This window comes from Trachurus japonicus, chromosome 5 (assembly GCF_045865225.1).
Source record: "Trachurus japonicus isolate A0001 chromosome 5, Traja_1.0".
Taxonomy (NCBI): domain Eukaryota; kingdom Metazoa; phylum Chordata; class Actinopteri; order Carangiformes; family Carangidae; genus Trachurus; species Trachurus japonicus.
In genome coordinates, this window is record NC_140911.1 from 31,296,455 (window position 1) to 31,315,641 (window position 19,187).

The 19,187-nt window shown below is 42.1% G+C and overlaps 2 protein-coding genes across 4 annotated transcripts; one reads left to right on the forward strand and one right to left on the reverse strand.

The window, feature by feature from the left end:
• Positions 1-970: 970 nt before the first annotated feature.
• grik6 (glutamate receptor, ionotropic, kainate 6) lies at positions 971-6,919 on the forward strand. Of its 3 annotated transcripts, none has more exons than XM_085777461.1 (10): positions 971-1,125; positions 1,302-1,380; positions 2,462-2,493; positions 2,604-2,783; positions 2,937-3,160; positions 3,278-3,375; positions 3,513-3,730; positions 4,975-5,194; positions 5,289-5,533; positions 6,275-6,919. In XM_085777461.1, exons 2-10 carry the CDS (start codon positions 1,317-1,319, stop codon positions 6,377-6,379), a joined length of 1,386 nt encoding a protein of 461 aa, XP_085633587.1. In that variant the 5' UTR covers positions 971-1,125; positions 1,302-1,316; the 3' UTR covers positions 6,380-6,919. The 3 variants fall into 3 exon arrangements, with proteins under 3 accessions (XP_085633587.1, XP_085633588.1, XP_085633589.1); XM_085777462.1 differs by having other exon boundaries at positions 985-1,125; positions 1,295-1,380; XM_085777463.1 differs by having other exon boundaries at positions 1,042-1,128; positions 1,295-1,380.
• plch2b (phospholipase C, eta 2b) lies at positions 6,859-17,800 on the reverse strand (the record flags this gene model as incomplete). Its single annotated transcript, XM_085777464.1, has 21 exons — positions 6,859-7,066; positions 7,175-8,276; positions 8,377-8,456; positions 8,885-9,031; positions 9,131-9,215; positions 9,319-9,443; positions 9,588-9,695; positions 9,779-9,964; positions 10,070-10,158; positions 10,251-10,345; positions 11,598-11,681; positions 11,800-11,913; positions 12,629-12,800; positions 12,899-13,019; positions 13,119-13,322; positions 13,420-13,513; positions 13,886-14,056; positions 14,999-15,126; positions 15,300-15,545; positions 15,942-16,088; positions 17,434-17,800. Coding segments are annotated over 21 exons (3,873 nt in total), but the record flags the coding sequence as incomplete, so codon positions are not given.
• Positions 17,801-19,187: the final 1,387 nt, after the last annotated feature.

Here is a 19,187-nt window from a genome sequence, read left to right on the forward strand (position 1 = left end):
TCTCAGGAGGGGTTCATATTCAACAGTTAGAGGGAAATTATATTTCTTCACAGCTGGATATAATTACAGTCGTAAAATAATTTCAGATAAGGATTTATATGTGAATGTGATACAGCATAGGCACCTAGACATGACCATGCTACAGGGAGGTAACATTTACATAAATCAGTATACAACAGTCACTGCTGAATAATAAAATATCATGTAGAATGAGAATGAATGATAGGCCATGTTGACCCTGTGCCCTGATTGGTTTGAGATCTGACAGTAGGCTAATGTTGTAGATTTGTGGCCTATAAGACAACAGTGTTTTTTGTTAAATTGACTTCATCCTCCCTGCTGAACAAGATGCACTCACTTAGCAGGATCATTTGCCAGTGATGAGAGTATTTTCACTAAGAGGTTTTTATTTATTTATTTTTATTCATATAGCCTATATTATCACTCATTTAATAGCCCATTGAATACAGGTACAGGCACCAATTAAACACATGCATTTATAACATAATTTAATACATGTTAATAACTTGTCATATGACTCTAAAACAACACCTTTTTGTTAACCTGCAGCCATATACAGTAAGCCAGTTGGTTTATACATAATGAAGATTTTCTTCTTTAACACTTCACTCTATATTCACCCTCTTTTTGAACCTCTTTCTTCAAGACATCACAAGATTTTACTTACCTTAGTGTGTTTTATGTCAATAAATAGCAGAGATTAGGTTGAAGAAAATGTATATCAAACACAACAATATTAATCAAGTCAAGTCTGCATTCATTGTTTCGTATGTATATCACCTATATGATACTTAATTTTGGTACAATGCATTCTCTCCAACAAGGTGATGATTGTTTTTATTAATTTTATATTAAGAATTCCTCTGAGTCATTTTTAGTACAAATCACCACATTTCAATCCATAGCTGAAGCTGTATGCTCATACCTCACGCTGCTTCTCCCCAACCCTTCACAATTCTTCCACTTCCACTTTCTCCACCCACAAGAACTTTGTTGGCTGTCTGAACACATTTGAATGTGAAAACTTCAGATGCCACTGCATCACTGGAGTCTGTCTGAAGCCTGACGTGCCAATCCAGCAGTCACATTTTGGACTCTTGTCAGGTAGTAAGGACATCTATGTACTGAACGTTCTCCTCACCGATCATTTTCATAACAACTTAACCCACATCTTTGCGTTTGCGACATTATCTTAACCAACATTTATTTAACAGTATCCATGTGATCTGTCTGGTGCACCATCAACCACTAACTGTCTATTTTTAACTCTTAGGGTGCAGGTCAGCAGAGACAAGATGCTGTTTGGCTGCTTTGTTTTGTCTTTTGGAGTTTTCCTGGACATGGGAATGTGTGCAGCAGGTAAGAATTTTATTCATCTTAGGTTTGAACTTGAGATTTAACCAGGCTCATTAGATGATGCTGACAATTGTTTAATTTTATTAATTCATTTTTTACCTCAAATATTTTAAGTGACTGAGTGTGTGCTGTGTGTGTAGGAGTCTGTTAAGTTGACAACATTAGAAAATTAAAATTTAAAAAAAGTTTGCTTTCTGGATACTGATATTTGAGAGTTTGACCCGGTCACTGCATTTGTAATTCAGTGTGGTGGCAGCTTGCTTTTTACTTGTGCCAGATTCCTCATGTTTTCACTGCTGGATTTGATAGAAATTTCTCAAGCTTGACAAGACATAAATACATAGACTGTCAGACCGGGTGAATATCAAAGTGCTTTAGCACATCCTGTCCAACTCTTGTAGAAAAACAGACAAGGAAGCAAGCCAGTTGACACTCTCGCAGAAAATGGCAATAAATCAACTCCATGGAGCAAACAAAGACCCATGTGTTCAGAGTGGCCAAAAAGTGACAGGGGCTTGAAGAGCTTGTATACGTGTCATCTTTTGAAAAGGAGGATCTGATGGTTGTCAGGATCACCCCATGGTGATGGATCCCTGAGGCCTTGGCCTGAATTGAGGCTTTTGATACTCTTTGACTGCCCTCCCATCCCACAGTGCCATGGTACTGAGAGCCTTTGAATTAACACACAGCTCTAAATAGATTGTGGTCTGAAAAATGTTTTCAAGGAGAAGAGGAGAGTGGCCAGATCTCTGGGATACCGGAAACTAGTTGTGGCTGGAAGGTTAATACATATTCACCTCGGACATCTCTGCATGTAACTCCTGCACAAAGAAGTCTTTGATTCTGATAAATTTGGGGCAGACGTCAGCTGTGAAAAACCTTTGAGTGGGAAAAATAAACCTGGAGTAGCTCTCCTACTGTGATGTACCCTCATTGTTCACCTTTCATTGTAGATCTTAGGATATTTCACCAGATACGTGATAACCAGGACCTGCTGCTGGTGCTTACTGTAATACTAAATCTACTGATTGATATGTTGTTGCATTACTGTAACATGCGCCTTACTCTTCCCCCTCATCATCAGTGCCAACAGAGCTGAGAGTCACTACAATAAAGGTAGTTTTATTGTTACTTTCCTGGTTCTTAATACCTGATATTTGCTTTATACCTCTGTTCATACAAAATTAAAGATAATACTGATAATGTCTTTATATTTTTAATTGTAGCAAGAGCCATACACAAATTCCAAGGGCACTCAGCTGGAAGGCTTTTGCATGGACCTGCTGTCTGAGATAGCCAAGAAGATGGGCTTCAAGTACAGAGTGCAGCTGGTGAAAGACGGTTCATACGGCAGGCAGGATGACAATGGGAACTGGAATGGGATGGTTGGAGAGGTGGTGAGAGGAGTGAGTATTATGAAAAACATTGGCATCCAATGGCAGCAGAGTATTAGATGCTTTACCCACCAGGCTTGCACCAGTGACTTACAACTGATGCATTTGAAATAAGTGAAGGTGTATTTATGAAATACATCAAGGGTTTTTTTTTATCCCCTGAAGGATGCAGATCTTGCGATCGCTCCACTGACCCTCACTGCAGCCCGAGAGAAAGCCGTGGGGATGACCAAACCATTCATGCAAACAGGAATCAGCATCCTGCTGAAGAAGGACATCTCTGAGGCTTCAGGCTTCTTTGACTTTCTGACCCCCTTCACAGCTGAGACCTGGGTGGGCATCCTTATAGCCTACCTCGGGACCGCTGCTAGCATCTTTATAGTTGCCAGGTTGGATTGCAAGTAGTTTACATTGATTATTAACTGATGTTATGTTTTGTGTGGATTGAAAAGTGATCATCTGCTTATTTTCTGGGGATATTTTTCTACAATTTTGCGTGGATGCAGAATCAGCCCGTGTGAATGGAGTCAGCCACAGAGTGAACAGAACAGATTCAGCCTCCTCCACAGCCTGTGGTACACAGCTGGAGCTCTGACTCTTCAAGGTAAATGGGGAAACCAGACACGTTGTATCCCAAATGGAGAGGAGCATCTCTGTACTTAATGGGATTGCTCACTTTTCTTTCATGGCAGAAATTCTCTTTGACAGTTTCCTTTGTGTCCTGTTTCTGTGTGTCGTTAGGTGCTGGTCCTCACCCCAAAGCTCTCTCAGGTCGCATCATCTGCTGCACCTGGTGGGTTTTTTCTGTTGTCCTCCTGGCTTGTTATTTCTCCAACCTCAGCACCTCGAAGACTTCTGAGTCTGCTCAGCTGATGGTAAAAGGCTTTGAAGACTTGGCCAATCAGGACACCATCGAGTATGGCTGCTTGGCTGGCTCCTCCACACTCGCCTTCTTCAAGGTGAGAATGAAGATGTTGATCGCTCAGTTTTTAAAGGGGTAGTTCAACATTTTGGCAAATGCCATGAACCATAGTTTTAGGAGTAGGTTCATTACCTTTAATTGTCAGTGCAAGCTATGTTTAGAACAGCGGAGCAGAGCCGCAAGCTGCTCAGAGCTACGCTACGGAGACTAATGGGATTTCTTGGTTTCCCTCATCAAACTCATCAAATAGGATCCAACAACTCCAAAACTCTCTCGTGGACAAGTTGTGACCTGCACATTCACCACGCTATGAGATAATAATGGAAAGTTACGAGACAAAGTCGTTTTAAAACAAGATAAATTCATATAAAACCGCCGATGCGCGTTCCTGACGGGGGCAGTTTTTTTGGCAAGCAGTCTCTGCATTTGCAAAACAACTCAGTTTCGTAACGTTCCGCTGTTCTAAAATTAGCTTGCACCGACAATTAAAGGTAACAAACCTACTCCTAATACTTGGATTATGGCAATGGGCCAATTTCCCAAAATGTTGAACTATCCAGGGCCGTTGCTAGGAATTCTGGGCCCCCTTAAAGAATACTAAAGTGGGCCCCTCCCCCTAACTTTTCCAGTTTTTTTTCTTAGACTATGTATGTATTATCATTTTTTATTTAGCCTACTTTGTTTGTCAAAATGTCATTTCTAGTCAAAACAAATCTCATTATACTTAAAATAAGACACATCATATTAAAAGTAGCTTCTTTTTAGACACTTTTTTACTTCTTTCAAGCAGATTTTCACTTGGAATAAGTAGAAAAAATCTGATAGTGGAGCAAGTTTTTCTTTCATATTACAAGCACAAAAAACTTACTTTCACTGGCAGATTTTTCTATTTATTGTGAATTTAAGTGAAAATTATCTAAAAACAAGTTAATTTTTAGGTAATGAGTCTTATTTTAAGTGGAAAGAGATTAGTTTTGACTAGAAATGAGACATTTGGACAAGAAATAAGACAAATATTCTTGGAAAGATGTTGAGTTTTTACAGTGTACTATGAGCTATTAGTCAGGGTCTTACGCAGAATAAATCAGTCATACAAAGATTAGACTACTGGGGTTTTTTATGGGCCCTACTGGGCGCTGGGCCCCTAGAATTATCATCACCTTTCTCCCCTATACAACGGCCCTGGAACTATCCCTTTAAGACTTGAAACACAACTTGTGCATTTGGTCAGAAGGACAATCTGATGGCAGCTTTTAACATTTTTTTAAACTCTTCATCCAGAATTCAAACAACCCAGTCTATCGCAGAATCTATGAACACATGGAGAGAACTAAGAGTTTTGTGTCATCTATGGACGAAGGGGTCCGACGTGCAAAAGAGGGCAACTTTGCCTTTATTGGAGAGTCTGTCTCCCTGGACTTGGCAGTGGCACGGCACTGTGAACTGGTCAGAGCTCATGAAGTGGTTGGCATGAGAGGATACAGCATTGCTGCTGCCCTTGGTAAGGCTGCTTATTTTAAAACCTCTTAATAATTGCTTTTTTTTCTTCAAGCTGCAATAATGTAGCTAACATTGTACTTATCAATTTTCCCAAGGTTCTCCCTTGATAAAGAACCTCAGTGTGGCAATCCTTCAACTGAGTGAAGCTGGGGAGCTGGCTTACCTGCGCAGCAAGTGGTGGGCCAGCAGCTGCATCACAGGCAAGGCCAAGTCTTCACCTGTGCAGCTGCACAGCCTCAAGGGGATGTTCCTGGTTCTGTCCCTAGGCCTGGGGCTGGGAGCAGTGCTGGCTGTCCTGGAGCTCACCTCCAAAAGTCGCAGGGGTGCAGCGGAGCAGAGGGTATTTAGAAAGTGCATTCACAATATTATCACTGTCAGGTGGCAGAAAAACCCTTCATCACCACAGTAAACCAGAAACTAGAATAAGCAATGATGTTTTTAGCTTGACAATAAGAATAATAAGAATTACTTCATAAATCACCAAAGGGACATTCATTATACATTATATGTTATAATAAATGTGCATTTGTTTATAGAGTAGGACTTGAAATTCTTTCGCCTGGAGTCTACAGCATTTGTTCCACTATTCAAATGCAATCAAATTCTCACAAGAAAACCTTGTCATTTACCAGTAGGTTAAAACACTCTAATATAGAGGACACAACCAGACTTGGATAGTCACTCTGTCAGTCTGCACACAGGCCAAAAAGTACATTGTATCCATAACTATATAAAACAATTGAATCACAATCGGTTCTGGTTGTTAAACCAATCAGTCCTCATTCTGCCACAAGAGGGCATTTAGCATAACAGATGAATTCAATCTGATGTGCCAATAACACCAATAGCACTCCCAGTGGTGATTTTCTTTGTTTTATGTACTTAAATGTCAATGTGATGAATTTTGTGTTGGAAAAACAAGATGCATTTGAAAACTTTGTGCCTTCACTTTAAAGGAGGAGCTTTTTTGATTTTTGGATCAAGTCTTTACACAGGCCCTCTCACTGGCCAGGTTCACATTAAATTCATCATTCTATTAACTGACTGATTTTATAACTGTATTATTCCCTCCTTCCCTCAGAAATCCTGCTGCTCTGTGCTAACTGAAGAACTGAGTCAGCGCTTGAGGACCAGCAACGCAAGCAGCCCCCAAGAAAATGTAGACAAAGATAAAGAAAAGGCATAGAAGTGATCTAGAAACAGTTTTAGAATGCTTAAAAACTGTGAACATTTTAACTATTAGTTTTTTTGGTTTGTTTGATAACATTTGACAAGAACATTAGCTTAAAAGTAGATTTTGAAATTTCTTATTTGTGAAGATACATTGGAAAATAAAAATTCTTGCTTTTTATTAAAATAATAAGTTTATTGATTTCAAAGTACAAATGCTACGGTTCCAATGAAAAAGCAAACATTGTAGTTAAAATATTATGAAATTAACTGTTGAAACAATCCTTGTTTAAACACAAAACTTGAAGACTTGTTCACTAACCAATAGCTATCATGTACTTTATGAGTTTGCTGTCACTTTTTTATGACTCTACATCATGCTGTTTTGTACAGTTGGCAATGGCATTGTGTGATTTCAACAATTTCTTTTTCAAAACTATTTCATGCATAAAAATGTGTCGTTTGTAAACATTCCAGCAGCATGACTACAACAGTGTGGATTGTAAACATTACAGCAGACCTAAAATAATAATAAAAAAAACTGTCTAATTTTGAACTTCTGCTTTGTGTCTTCCCATTTATCTAGAAAAAAAAATCAGAACTGCTTTGTGACTCAGTCCCCCAATTTTTTTTTGTCCTCCCACAGCTCCTGTTGTTGCTTATCTTCTCCTTCATCCTCTCGTTGCCTTTTGGAGTCACAAATCTACAAAACACAAAAAGTTCAACCATGAATCAAAATTTAACACAGCCACTTCACTTTTGTAATTTATTTTTCTTTCCAAATTTGAATCACAAATCATCCGTGACTCACCATCTGGAAACAATGGTGATTTACAGCGGATTTCTCTCATCTTCTGGTCAAACAGGGCCTTCATCTCCCTCTGCAGCGTGCCCTCGCGCTGCCCTGCCTCCGCCGGCACACAGGAGGGCACGAACTCCAGGCTGTCGGTGCTGCCGCCGCTGCTGCTGCCCGTGCTGTCTGACAGGCAGAGGCCGTTGGGGACGTGTCCCACCTGGTTACCGTAGCCGCCACAGCTTTGTGCTCGCTGTGTCTGCCAGAGGAGAGGGGGCTTGTGCTTCACCATCGGTGTCTGAGGAGAGGTAGTCGGTTTTCGAGGGCAACTGCGTGAGCGGGGCTTTGTTCGCATCGGGGTGGACGGTCGGGGCGGGGCTGGGGCCTCTAAGGTCCGTCTCACTCTGGCGGGGGACGCTGGGGGAATAAGTGGAGGGGGTTTAGTTTCAGGTAGGGGCGGAGGCTGTGGCACGGGCTGAGGCTGAGGCTGAGGCTGAAGGAAGGAACCAGTCTGACTCTGAGCCTCTGGTGGTCGCTCAGATTCAGCTGCAGTTTCTGGCTCTACTGATGATAATTCCCCAGAGGGTTCAGGCTGCTCTGGTTCAAATGTCTGAACTGTCTCCTGCTCTGCACAGTTTGACTCTGACGATTCATTAAGTTCATTCTCCACTTCTTCTTGAATTGGATTTTGGCTGTCAGGAACAGGGGCATCAGGGCAAGAAGCCTGGGAAGAGGTCTCAAGGTCAAAGTTATCCGCTATCACACAGGGAGCAGGCCCCACGGGGTGGGAGTCAGTGGAGGATATCCGGCTGAAGATCCCTCTCCTTGTTTCTGGTGGTTCATGAATTTTGACTTTGTGAGCACGCCTCACTGGCTCACTCATGGCCCCTTTGTGGATGGCAGCCTTGGCTGCAGGCCCGTGTACCAGAGGAGACATTTCAGCAGTCCTGCTGTCCTGAGAGATGGTATCCAGATCCTTGCGGAAGTACAGAGCACGTCCGTCCTCCGAGGACAGGACGGAGAAGTCCAGTGAAGGCTGCCTCTGATGACCTTTCATACGCTTCTTAGCTGCTTTTTGGATGTGTTTCCTGGCAGCCTGCACTGCGTTTGACGGCTTGATCTGTTTCACAATGGACACAAGAAAGTTTTAACATCTATTTTTTCTTAGATGAAGCTGCAATTAGATGTGTGTGTTTGGCATTTTGTTTGGCATTGCTCACCTTTCCTGTGACATCATTGATAGCGACATGAACAAAGATGGACGACTCCGCCATCCCCTCCAGGTACACATGACGATAACCTACAAAGTATTTGTATAAAAATAAAAAATTAAATCAAACAAAATTTAATTCATATTTTACCTTTTGGGGAAATATGCTTATTTGCATTATTGCAAGGAGTTCACTGATTGAGATTTTAAGTCTAATTTCATCAACTGAAGTGCAAAAATGATATGTTGCAGATTAAAGGTTATGGAACTGGACTAGAACAACTGCTTGGAGTCATGTTTACTGAGGTTACAATGTGATGTGAAGTACTACAAGCCTGTTTCTAGGTTTGAACTTTAAACTAAGTCAACTGACTGCCTAACCTAACCCTAACCCGACAGACCGGACAGATATAAGAGCAACTTCAATCTTCTTCTCTAACTTTGACTGTAAGATAGTAAATAAACATATTGTCCAGAATGACAAACTATTCCTTTAAAACTGTTATCTGTCCATGTACCTGGCATCATGCTGGTGAAAGCTACAGTCCTCTGGCCGATGAAATCTCGCCCAATAGGATCGTGATCCCACACCTGGAAACGCACTAAGGCGATCTGCGGCATTTGTATATTAAAGACGAGGGTCTCCTCCCACATTGGGTTAAAACCTGAGTGACAGAAACAAGGGAAATTACAAAGATTTAAAAGCACAACTGCTCATTTGGTTTTAACATGAATTGCAAGATGGAGTTTGCCATCATCTATACCATTATCATCCACTACTCTTGTCTGCTGCTTGGAGCAATCAACAGGTAGACCGATAATCTCAACCTCCACAAAGGGGTCAATAATCTGTAAATGTAAAAACATGAAGCAAAGCACAATTTTAGTGATAAAGCAGTTTTTGTATCTTAGTGATGAGTCATGATTTTATCTAAATGTATTTTGGCCTCACCTCTCCTCTGTCCCCAAACATTGAGTCCTTAGGTTTGGGCAGCTGCTGTCCACTGATGATCTTTAGCACTAACTGGGTCTTCCTGTGTCCTGGTAGAGGTTCCTCCAGCATGGGGTTAAAGGCAGCTGAGAAAAAATTGGAAAACTAGAATTACTGCCTTCTGCCATCTAGTTACAGCTAGTTTCTAGTTTCAACAAGAAAAATCTGAATGTCTTCACACAGGGACGTCCTCCATTCACTTCTCACATACTGCAGTCCTATACTCATACCTTTACACATGCACTTAGGTTTCAGGATATATCCACAGTTTCCATTGGTTGAGAACTTTGCTCGGTTCAGTTCGAGCATACGTCCCTCTGTTTGATAGTTCAATGCAACTGAAATCAAACACACATTGATACAAATTAAGAGCGGCTACTTTATTGAACAGACAGTTTATTGTTAATTTCCATGGTCTTACCCATGTGACATCCTGCATTCCAGTATGGCTGTGGGTTGAAATTGCTTGAGTCCACTCTGTAGTTGGACGGGTAGACTCTGAGAAGCTGGCGCTGGTTGAAACGCACCAACGCATCTGGCTTCAGCTGTAAGATCTGGTTCATGACGGTCTCATTGAGGGACGATACCTGCCAACTGTTTGCAAATGCTGCCAGATAGAAACAAAACAGCTTCAAGAATCCATCCTCACAACTTACAACATACATATCTGTGGTGAACAAAAAAATCCAAGTTTGTTGTCTCTTGAATTTACCTTGAGTTTCTATGTCATGCACACGGACAGATTTGGTGTACTTGACCAGGTCAGACAGAGCTCGAGACAGCCTCATCGTTTTTCTCTTCCTGAAGGAACAGTATAATAAGTATGTGTAGCTGAGATTACAAGGAGCATTGAACTACTACTACCTTTTTAATTCAAGGACCAATAGTCTTACTTGGGATGGTAAACAATTTGGGACCTTTCCCTGCTGCTGTAGTCAGACTCTCCATCTGACATCGACTGAGTTTTCACTCGAATTCTCTTTTTCCTCTAGAAAAAAATAATTTTGTTACAAATTCAAACTGGGTCATATAGGTGTTATTTGCATCTTTGTAAACTGAAGTTAACAATCAAGTGCACAACTCGCAACATGAAGATACAGGGAGGGGGGTTAAGCAATCTCTCTTCTGATCTGGTTGTGCATTGTGCATGCTCGTGCATTGGGAACACCTAGCCTACAAGTATCATGGCACAGGGGACATGGGCTGAACTGGCTCAAACCCCAGCTGCTCTCAAAATATATATTTGCATCACATAAAATAGTAAGCATTATCTCAAAGTTTTTAAAGTTTTAACTGGTTCCATCATTGTCTTCCCAGTTCATTGAGAAATTTGTTGTTCATGAAATCTGATTGGCCACCCCAAAATATGATGGGCTATGCCCAGGCAGTCAGAGGTGTTTTATACATTGTTTATACTGGCTTTTTTTCAAGTATTTTTTTTTCTTTTTCATAAATAAAATATTGAGGTTTTCTATCACAATTGTATGTTGCCACTCCTGTATTTTGACTAGCAGGTCTAGTTTTTCTTGTAGTGTTAGAAATTGAAATAGATATGGGTTTTGCAAACAAAACTAGGTAGGCTACAGTATGGCCAAAATCATGCTGTGCTCATGCTCATGCTTCATGCCACCCCACCATAAGTCATTGCCCCACTTGGGCCACCCCGTTAATATAATACATCCATGGGCCACCCCTATGAAAAACGTCTGGACACGCCCCTGCTACCTATCGACCTTGAGGCCAACCCTCTTGACACCGGCTGCCAGCTGCCATAGGCCCCGCGTTGACTCGGACTAGCTTTTCTTCTCCCCAAGGTAGAGAAAGAAACATAAGGCCAAAGCCACATTATATTACATGGCTGCTTTCATTGGTTACGGGCTACAGAGGGTACAATAGCGATAAGTTAGCTAACCTGCCACTGGAGCTGGACTTCCAGCATTTCGCGTAGCATGTTAGCTGCTAGCCGGGGCTTAGTGTGGCTGAACTGTTTGTGGTTATCTCAGACTAGCCTTACTTGTGAGCTTTGAAGACGCTTTCATTCACTGCGTGTAGCTACTTTAAAACACCTGTGGGAGACATGAGGGGTGGGGGTGGGGTCCTATGGGTGGGCCGGTTGTGCGCGTTGTGCGCCGATAGAAAAGTGGAGGTGTGGCCGAAGGAGCCATTTGTCAGACGCTCACGCTGATGGTGTAGTGCGACATCTAGTGGCAGTAACGGAGGAAATGGGTGTTTTTTCAGACCTTTCGTTTGAAGCTCCTCATGATCGATCTGCCAAACCGTCTCTTCTTTTTGGGCTTATTGACAGAGGTGGCACCGTTCCCATCCTGAAACAGTCAGAGATCATATCTTATCACACCAAATCATTTCATGTCATTCCTGGTCTGGTCTTATCTTGTTTTGCCTACTCTAGGCTATCTTCTGGTGGTTCAAGGTTGCACTCGCCTGTGGGTTGTCATCGTCATCATCGTCTTCCTCCTCTTCCTCATCACCAGTGTCCTCATCAGACACATCCCCCTCCTCTATTTCTGGGTCCAGGTTTGCCGGGAGCTTCTTTCCCTGAAAACACCAGTCCATCATTCAGTTATGTGCTTCTTTTTCTTTGTGCAAGCTCGTTCTGCTCAGAACTTAAAGGGATACTTCACCCAAAATCAATAATTCACCAATTTTCTACTCAACGTCATGCCAAGGAAGGGTTTGGAGAACTTGAGTTATCAAAACGCTTTTGGAGGTCCAGGGCGGGTCCGGCTAGCAATGGATTTTCATATAATGGCGACGGATGGAATTCACTTTTGAATCATCCAAAACACACACTATGAAACATCCAAATACCTCCATACTGCTCGTCTGTACTGACCCAAGCGTCCTGAAGCCACGACATGAAAAAGTTGTTTGGAGAAAAAATTTGATCTCTGTTTTTAGCCTTGTTGTAGCTCTCGCGCATGCGCACAACATCAACAGAGCCACTGGGAGCTACTACTACAACAAGGCTAAAAACAGAAATCAAATTAATTTTTTCCAAACAACTTTTTCATGTCGTGGCTTCAGGACACTTGGGTCAGTTGCAGTGCAGTGTGTTTTGGACGATTCAAATGTGAGCTCTATCCGCCGCCATTATATGAAAATCCATTTCCTGCCGGACGCCCCCTGGAACTCCAAAAGCATTTTGATGACGAAAGTTCTCCCAACCCTTCATTGGCATGACGGTGAATTATCGATTTTGGGTGAAGTATCCCTTTAACAGAACACTGTGTATTTCTAAAATCAACTGTACCTTTACTAGAACCTTCCCTTTAAGGATCTCAGGGGAGGGCAGCTTCTTGTATTCGTGCACACTGACATTGGACAGGTCCAGTTTGTCTTGTAGCACCTCTCTTAGATACTCAGCCATTTTTTTCTGCTGAGGCACAGTGCAGTGGTTCTCTATGGACAAGATCACGGGGTATCTGGGGAGAGAGTGAGGGGCGATGACTAATTAATGACCACACCAGCATGGCCAACAGACCATAACGCAAACCAAACTATTAGGACCAGGAGTGCTTACTGTGATTTCGTGAAGGCATATTTGTTGATTGTTTCAATAACTTCTTTGAAGAGGATTTTGGATGTCAAGGTGTAACCATGATGGATGATGGGCTCTCCGTCTGGCCCGTCCCAGCAGTCCACTGAAAGTGCAGAAAGAGAGTGTGCATTGGGCTGTGAGGCCGGTGTTGTGATGAAATTACAGCGAAGAGAGCGGAAGTCCTGATTTTGCAGGCTCTTACCCTCCACACAGCGACAGCCGGCCTGGAGTACGTAGGCATACATTTCCACTCTAGACTGAGACAGTAGCTGGTCTCCTGTCAGGTAGGTGTTATGTGATGTAGCAATAAAGTAGTTACACAGAGGCTGCGTCATGTCCTGGTTCACCTGGTTGTGATCAGGGTTGAAGATATCGCCTGCAGGACTCCGCATGTAGTTTGTAAAACCTGAAGGAAGACATTTTAAGTCATGTCAGTCCAAACAACAAATGACATGTGATTGACACTCCATTTGTGACATGCATCTTATGGGAATTCATCCTACCATCGATACCCAGCACTGTACGCTGCAGGTTCTCAGGACATGGCTCAAACTTTGCCACTATGTCAACTAGATGCTCTTTGGTCAGACCACGCATCTGGAAGTAAGAGAACAGCAGAAATTGTTATTCAGATGAACTGACCTCATTTCTTTTTAATGCTTTAATAGTAAATTAGCAGCAGCAGGAATTGCTCAGCTCACCCAAGTAGGAACCTACATTCTTTTAAAAAGAGGCTTTATTGAAGCTTTCCATGAACTTAAATTTGAGAGACTCTGACAACTACTTTAAAAAACAGACTATTGCAGACTGAATGGGTACTGTTGAAAAACTATTGACCATGAATGTTGTTCAGAGTGGGGGGCTGATTTGATTAAAAAAATAATTAAGTGATTCAATTGAAAATGAACAACAATGAAAAACATCATGTTCCTTCCTGCTTAAATAATTGCTCTGGGGTATTTTTTGTACCTTTTGTTCATTTTCCAGAAAGCGTGCAAGGTCGTGGAGATCCATGACTTCTTTCTGATTGCTGTAGGATATCAGTATAAGATAGAGGTCTCTTCTTGTAGAAATCATCTTATAGAACGAACAGAATTCTTCAAAGCCCAGCGAGCCTTGGTTCTCGTCTGTGTCTGCTTCCTACACACAGTGACAAACATCTTTTGTGAGACATATGTAATTCTCGGTAGGCTATGCCAAAGGAAACATGCACAACCACATAAACCCATCTGAAGGATATCTATCTCTCGCTACTGACCGCGATGGAGCTTGTTCACAGAGACTATCATTATCAGGAGGGGGGAGAGTAAGCTGCTGTACCAAAGCAATATTGCAGTGCAGCTTGAAGTCATCTGTTCAGTGGTGGCCATATGGCCTTCCTGTGGCCCCCTCCTGCCAAAAATCCGTACATACATATTTGTCTGCTGACTCCATCTCTCTTTTTTTCTCTCTCACTGCTTCAATGACAAAAACGATGTGAAGACCACATTGAGGCTGGGCCTCTTAAAGAAACATAAAGGATTTTCATTGATTGCTATTAAGTTTTATAAAGACAGTCATGTTTCTTGTCCCTACCATAACCCCTTTGCTTTTTCACTAACTCTACTATGAGTTTGATGCGTGTGGTTCTGAATGAAATTATTCAACATCTATTGGATGGATTACCATGAAATTGCCAACATCAGTTTGGTGCATGGCATATTAACTCCTTGCAAAATGAATAGTATTTTATTTGTGTCATTTATGCTTTTGCACCGATTAGTGAGCATTGGTATCGTAACATGCTCAGTTAAGATGATGACTATAGTAAACACCAGCACTGCTGGTGCACAGCTTTTGCTAAGTAAAGGGTCACATAGCTGTTAACATGGTCCTGTTAGTTTGTTCTTCAGCTACTGAACATGGCTAGAGTAGAGCCATCAGTACATCACCATATGTTCTGGAGCCATGTAACCCCAATTACCCGAATCAACATTAACAATCAGGTTATAGGTTACAGTAGTTCACTAATAAATATAGAAGCTCAGAGATAACTGTGATGATGGACCATAGCGCAACCTTCCTGATCAGCCTCCGTCTTACCTGAAACATCTCTCTGACTTTCTGCTTGGGTAAATTCACATTGAGTTTGTGGAGCAGCTGGTGAACCTCCCCAATGCTCAAGGTGCCATCTCCGTTTTTGTCGGCCTCAGAGAAAGTCTGCTGTAACCACGTGAGGCTGCAGTTAAGGATCTCATTGGTTCCTGTGTGTTGTTCTGCCATTTGTCGAATTATTCAGGTCAGAATGTGTTTACAACTTTTAGGTGAAATAATCAGTTGAATGTGACAGTTTGTTACAGTTAATCATGATGTCTTTATACTTTGAGTGACTTGGATAAAGGATATTGATCACGGGTGCGTTGCCTTCGAGCCAGACTGTCTTCATCACTGATACCAGCCATTAGGTATTTCAGCCCAGTGATCCAGGTGCGGGCTTCTTCTGAGTTGGTGGAAACCAGGTCCAGGGACTTGACCCGCTCCCCATAGTAAATACTGAAGCAGCAGTTGGGGTCGAAACGGTTGTCGGCATATCGCCTGAAGATCTCTGATTTTTTCCCCTCAAAGACTTCATGAATGGAATCAATAGTGACTGAAACAGATCAATAGTGATCAGAAACAGATGAAAGCAAACGTTTTTGTGAAAATATTGCTTTTATCCCCACAAACACGCACTGACTAGGGTTAAAACCAAATGTTGTTTTGCTCAGAGGACCAGAGTAATTGATCTCATGATGTACCAATAGACTGAAGTGCATTCCTACGTAAGTAGAGGGCAGAGCTCATGCAGTCTGTAGGCACAAGAGGAGGTTCAATCTATTTATCACCCTCTTAATCTTTGATAGATCTAATTTGTCTATTAGCAATGGTGATTTTTAAAACAGTCATGTTAGCAGTGTTGAATAGTTTGATGTTGCACTACATCAACGCCAAAACCATTCAACTGATACACACTAAGTTATTCAGCCCTGTAAAGTCACTGGCTCACTTTTGGCCTTGTCGTGTTTCCTGGAAGGCCGCCATCGGATGCAGGACTTGTGTTCGTCCAGGTAGAAGAATCGGACCAGTCCTTTCTTCTTCCCCTTCAGCTTGGTCATCTGAGTGCCAGCCTGCATGGTGCACATACACCTCTCCACTGCAGGAGAGCACAGAGACGTGTTATTTATCAGTCCCCCTCTAGTCATCATCACATGTAGTTTATTCACACTGTGCGTCTGCGAAGCTTTTCAGTGAATTGCAACATGTTGTTTATGATTTTCCTGCTGATTTAGTCTGAAGTGCCTTGTAGGTATCGAGAGTGTGTGTGATTTTGCACAGCAAGAAGATATTATGACTAACCTAAAGGTTTCCCTGAAGCTAGAGGAGACAAGCAGGGGTTTACCAACAAGCACTTGTTTATGAGATTATAGGCTGCGTCACACAGGGATTTAAGTGGCTGTTTATGTGGTAATGATAATAAGGACAAGGTGGAAAAAATACACAACCCAAAAAATAATTATTGTCAAAAAACAACGCTTAAATCAATTATCAACTGCCTCACAAGGATTCACATTATTTCTCCACATTTCTGTCCAAATCTAAATGCTGGATCCATATTGCGTTTACTGAAATAGCATCTCAGATGCTACAGTTTAATTGTAACATTCAGGCTGTACCTCTTCACAATGGTGAAGTGGTGTGATTGTTTTGTGTGCTGAGAGCAGGTAACCTCTGTTTGTAATCTGAAGCTCAGATACATGTGACGCAACCTGGCACATCATTCAGGCTAATCCTGGAGGATTGTCTACGGTCCATATGCCCATTATCTACTCACAGGCTTCCCAGCTTCCCTGCCTGTCTACTCTGTTATACTGTAAGTGGAAGAGAACGTGATTTCGAGTCTTTGCGATTGAAGCTCTGCCTTTGACACTGCAGTTCTGGCACTTTTAATTGACTGTCCTTAAAACTGGGTTGACATGAGGGCTACCACAGTCAGTCGGTAATACTCCTACCCTCTAGGAAGATCATACTCAGTCACCAGAGATAATTACTCATCCTCTACGTCTTGCTGTATCTGTGATATCATTTTTCTAGGGCCAGTCTTATTTTCTATCTCCATACTTCCAAGTCATCCAGTGCCAAAATGTCTTGATGACTCAGAAAAGCCTGTTGTTGTAGATTGTCTCAACAATGTAACTTCTTACAATGGAATACATCAGAAATAATATAGATCAATCCACAATATAATTTATTCTCCCTTAGAGTTCCTTTGGTCTCTGGTCTGCCAACAGGTTTCTATAACACATCACATTGGGTATCCAGTCCTGCTTTTTCTGAGAACGATGAAAACCATTACTAGAATCAAATCAATGTTCACATCTAATTCTGGGAAAAGTCATTCAAATATCTTCTCTGCAACTCCCACTTCCTCCAGTATAGACTAAGAGTCACTGCCCTGTCCAGAATGCAAAGTTATTTCATGAGTCATTGGTGAGTCTTACCTATCTGACCCAGTCTCCATTTAGGCTGGGCAACCACGCTGCCACCGATCCAGAAAAACTCCTCAGCGAGCCTAGATATGGACGCTTTCTGCCAGAGTTTCGGGGAGCTCATAATGGATGGGCTGGGAGAACTCATGGGGCCTGAGGCCCGTTTCGTCTGGTGGAAAGAGCCCCTAGCCAGCGAGGGGGAGAACATTCCTGATGATAAAGATCCCAGAGACTGAAAGGTGGTCTTCTTGGGCGATGTAGAGGACAGTGGCTGGCTGCCACTCAGTCCTGGCGACAGAGGTGCCATTGCCGGTGTGATGTTCATCCCTGAATTGTACATTTGAATCCAACTATCCTGTCCCTTTGACACCGAGTGAACCTACCTTCCTCCTCATTCTGCTCGGCTCTTCAGCAGCGTCTTTATAGGACAGCGTCTCTCATGCGGCTTCTAAAGTATCAGCATATCCTCCTCTTCAGGTTAAAGTCTTCCCACATGGGATCGGGGGAACAATATTCCCATCCTGTGGCTTCATTCTCCGTCATCCTCTGTTGAGTGACCTAGGACAGAAGCCATGGATCCTTTGTTATTTACTTTTTGCACTGAGAGACGGCTTGTAGAGGAAGTGTGCAACATGTGTCAGTCACTAAATCTTCCTCAAGCTGTAATCCTGGAGGGAGGCTTCAGCCCTGCTTTCATGGAGGGATTTTCACGCAACCAGTAAGCCTCTGAAGAATGAGAGTGGGATAGTAAGGGTTCATATATTAATTTAACTACGCTTATGGCGGTCCTAATCATGATGGAATATAGACATTGTACCTGATACTTTTTTATTAACTGTTAGGATACACAATGTTAGGATTTAAGGTAACAATGGTGCATTTTATTACCAGCCATGGAATATCCACTGTGGAATATCCTGTGTGCAGTGATTTCCCCCTAGAGGCGACTATGTGACACATAGTACATGTACAGTATTAACATCATGTTACCATATGCAAGGTAAGCCACTGATATTTAAAAGTGAAACCACTTAGGAAGAATTACTCAACAAAAGACACAGCATTTATTTGCACACACATAAACCCCCCACTATGTCTTGTTCAATGACAAAAACGATGTGAAGACCACATTGAGGCTGGGCCTCTTAAAGAAACATAAAGGATTTTCATTGATTGCTATGAAGTTTTATAAAGATAGTCATGTTTCTTGTCCCTACCATAACCCCTTTGCTTTTTCACTAACTCTACTATGAGTTTGATGTGTGTGGTTCTGAATGAAATGATTCAACAACTATTGGATGGATTACCATGAAATTGGCAACATCAGTTTGGTGCATGCATGGCACATTAACTCCTTGCAAAACGAAAAGTATTTTATTTGTGTCATTTATGCTTTTGCACCGATTAGTGAGCATTGGTATCGTAACATGCTCAGTTAAGAGGATGACTATAGTAAACACCAGCACTGCTGGTGCACAGCTTTTGCTAAGTAAAGCTTCACATAGCTGTTAGCATGGTCCTGTTAGTTTGTTCTTCAGCTACTGAACATGGCTAGAGTAGAGCCACATTTCCACCTTTTCAGTAGTTTGTATCAGCCTGCTGATATGACCCACAGCAGACACAGGTGCCATTAATAACATTAGCCATGGCTCAGTTCAATTAAGTGTCCCAGTATGTTATTCCAGAGACACACACAGGATCTCAGCTAGGTGGAATGCAGCCATCATTAATGCTATCAAACACACCTGTGCCGCTCCTGCTTCTCC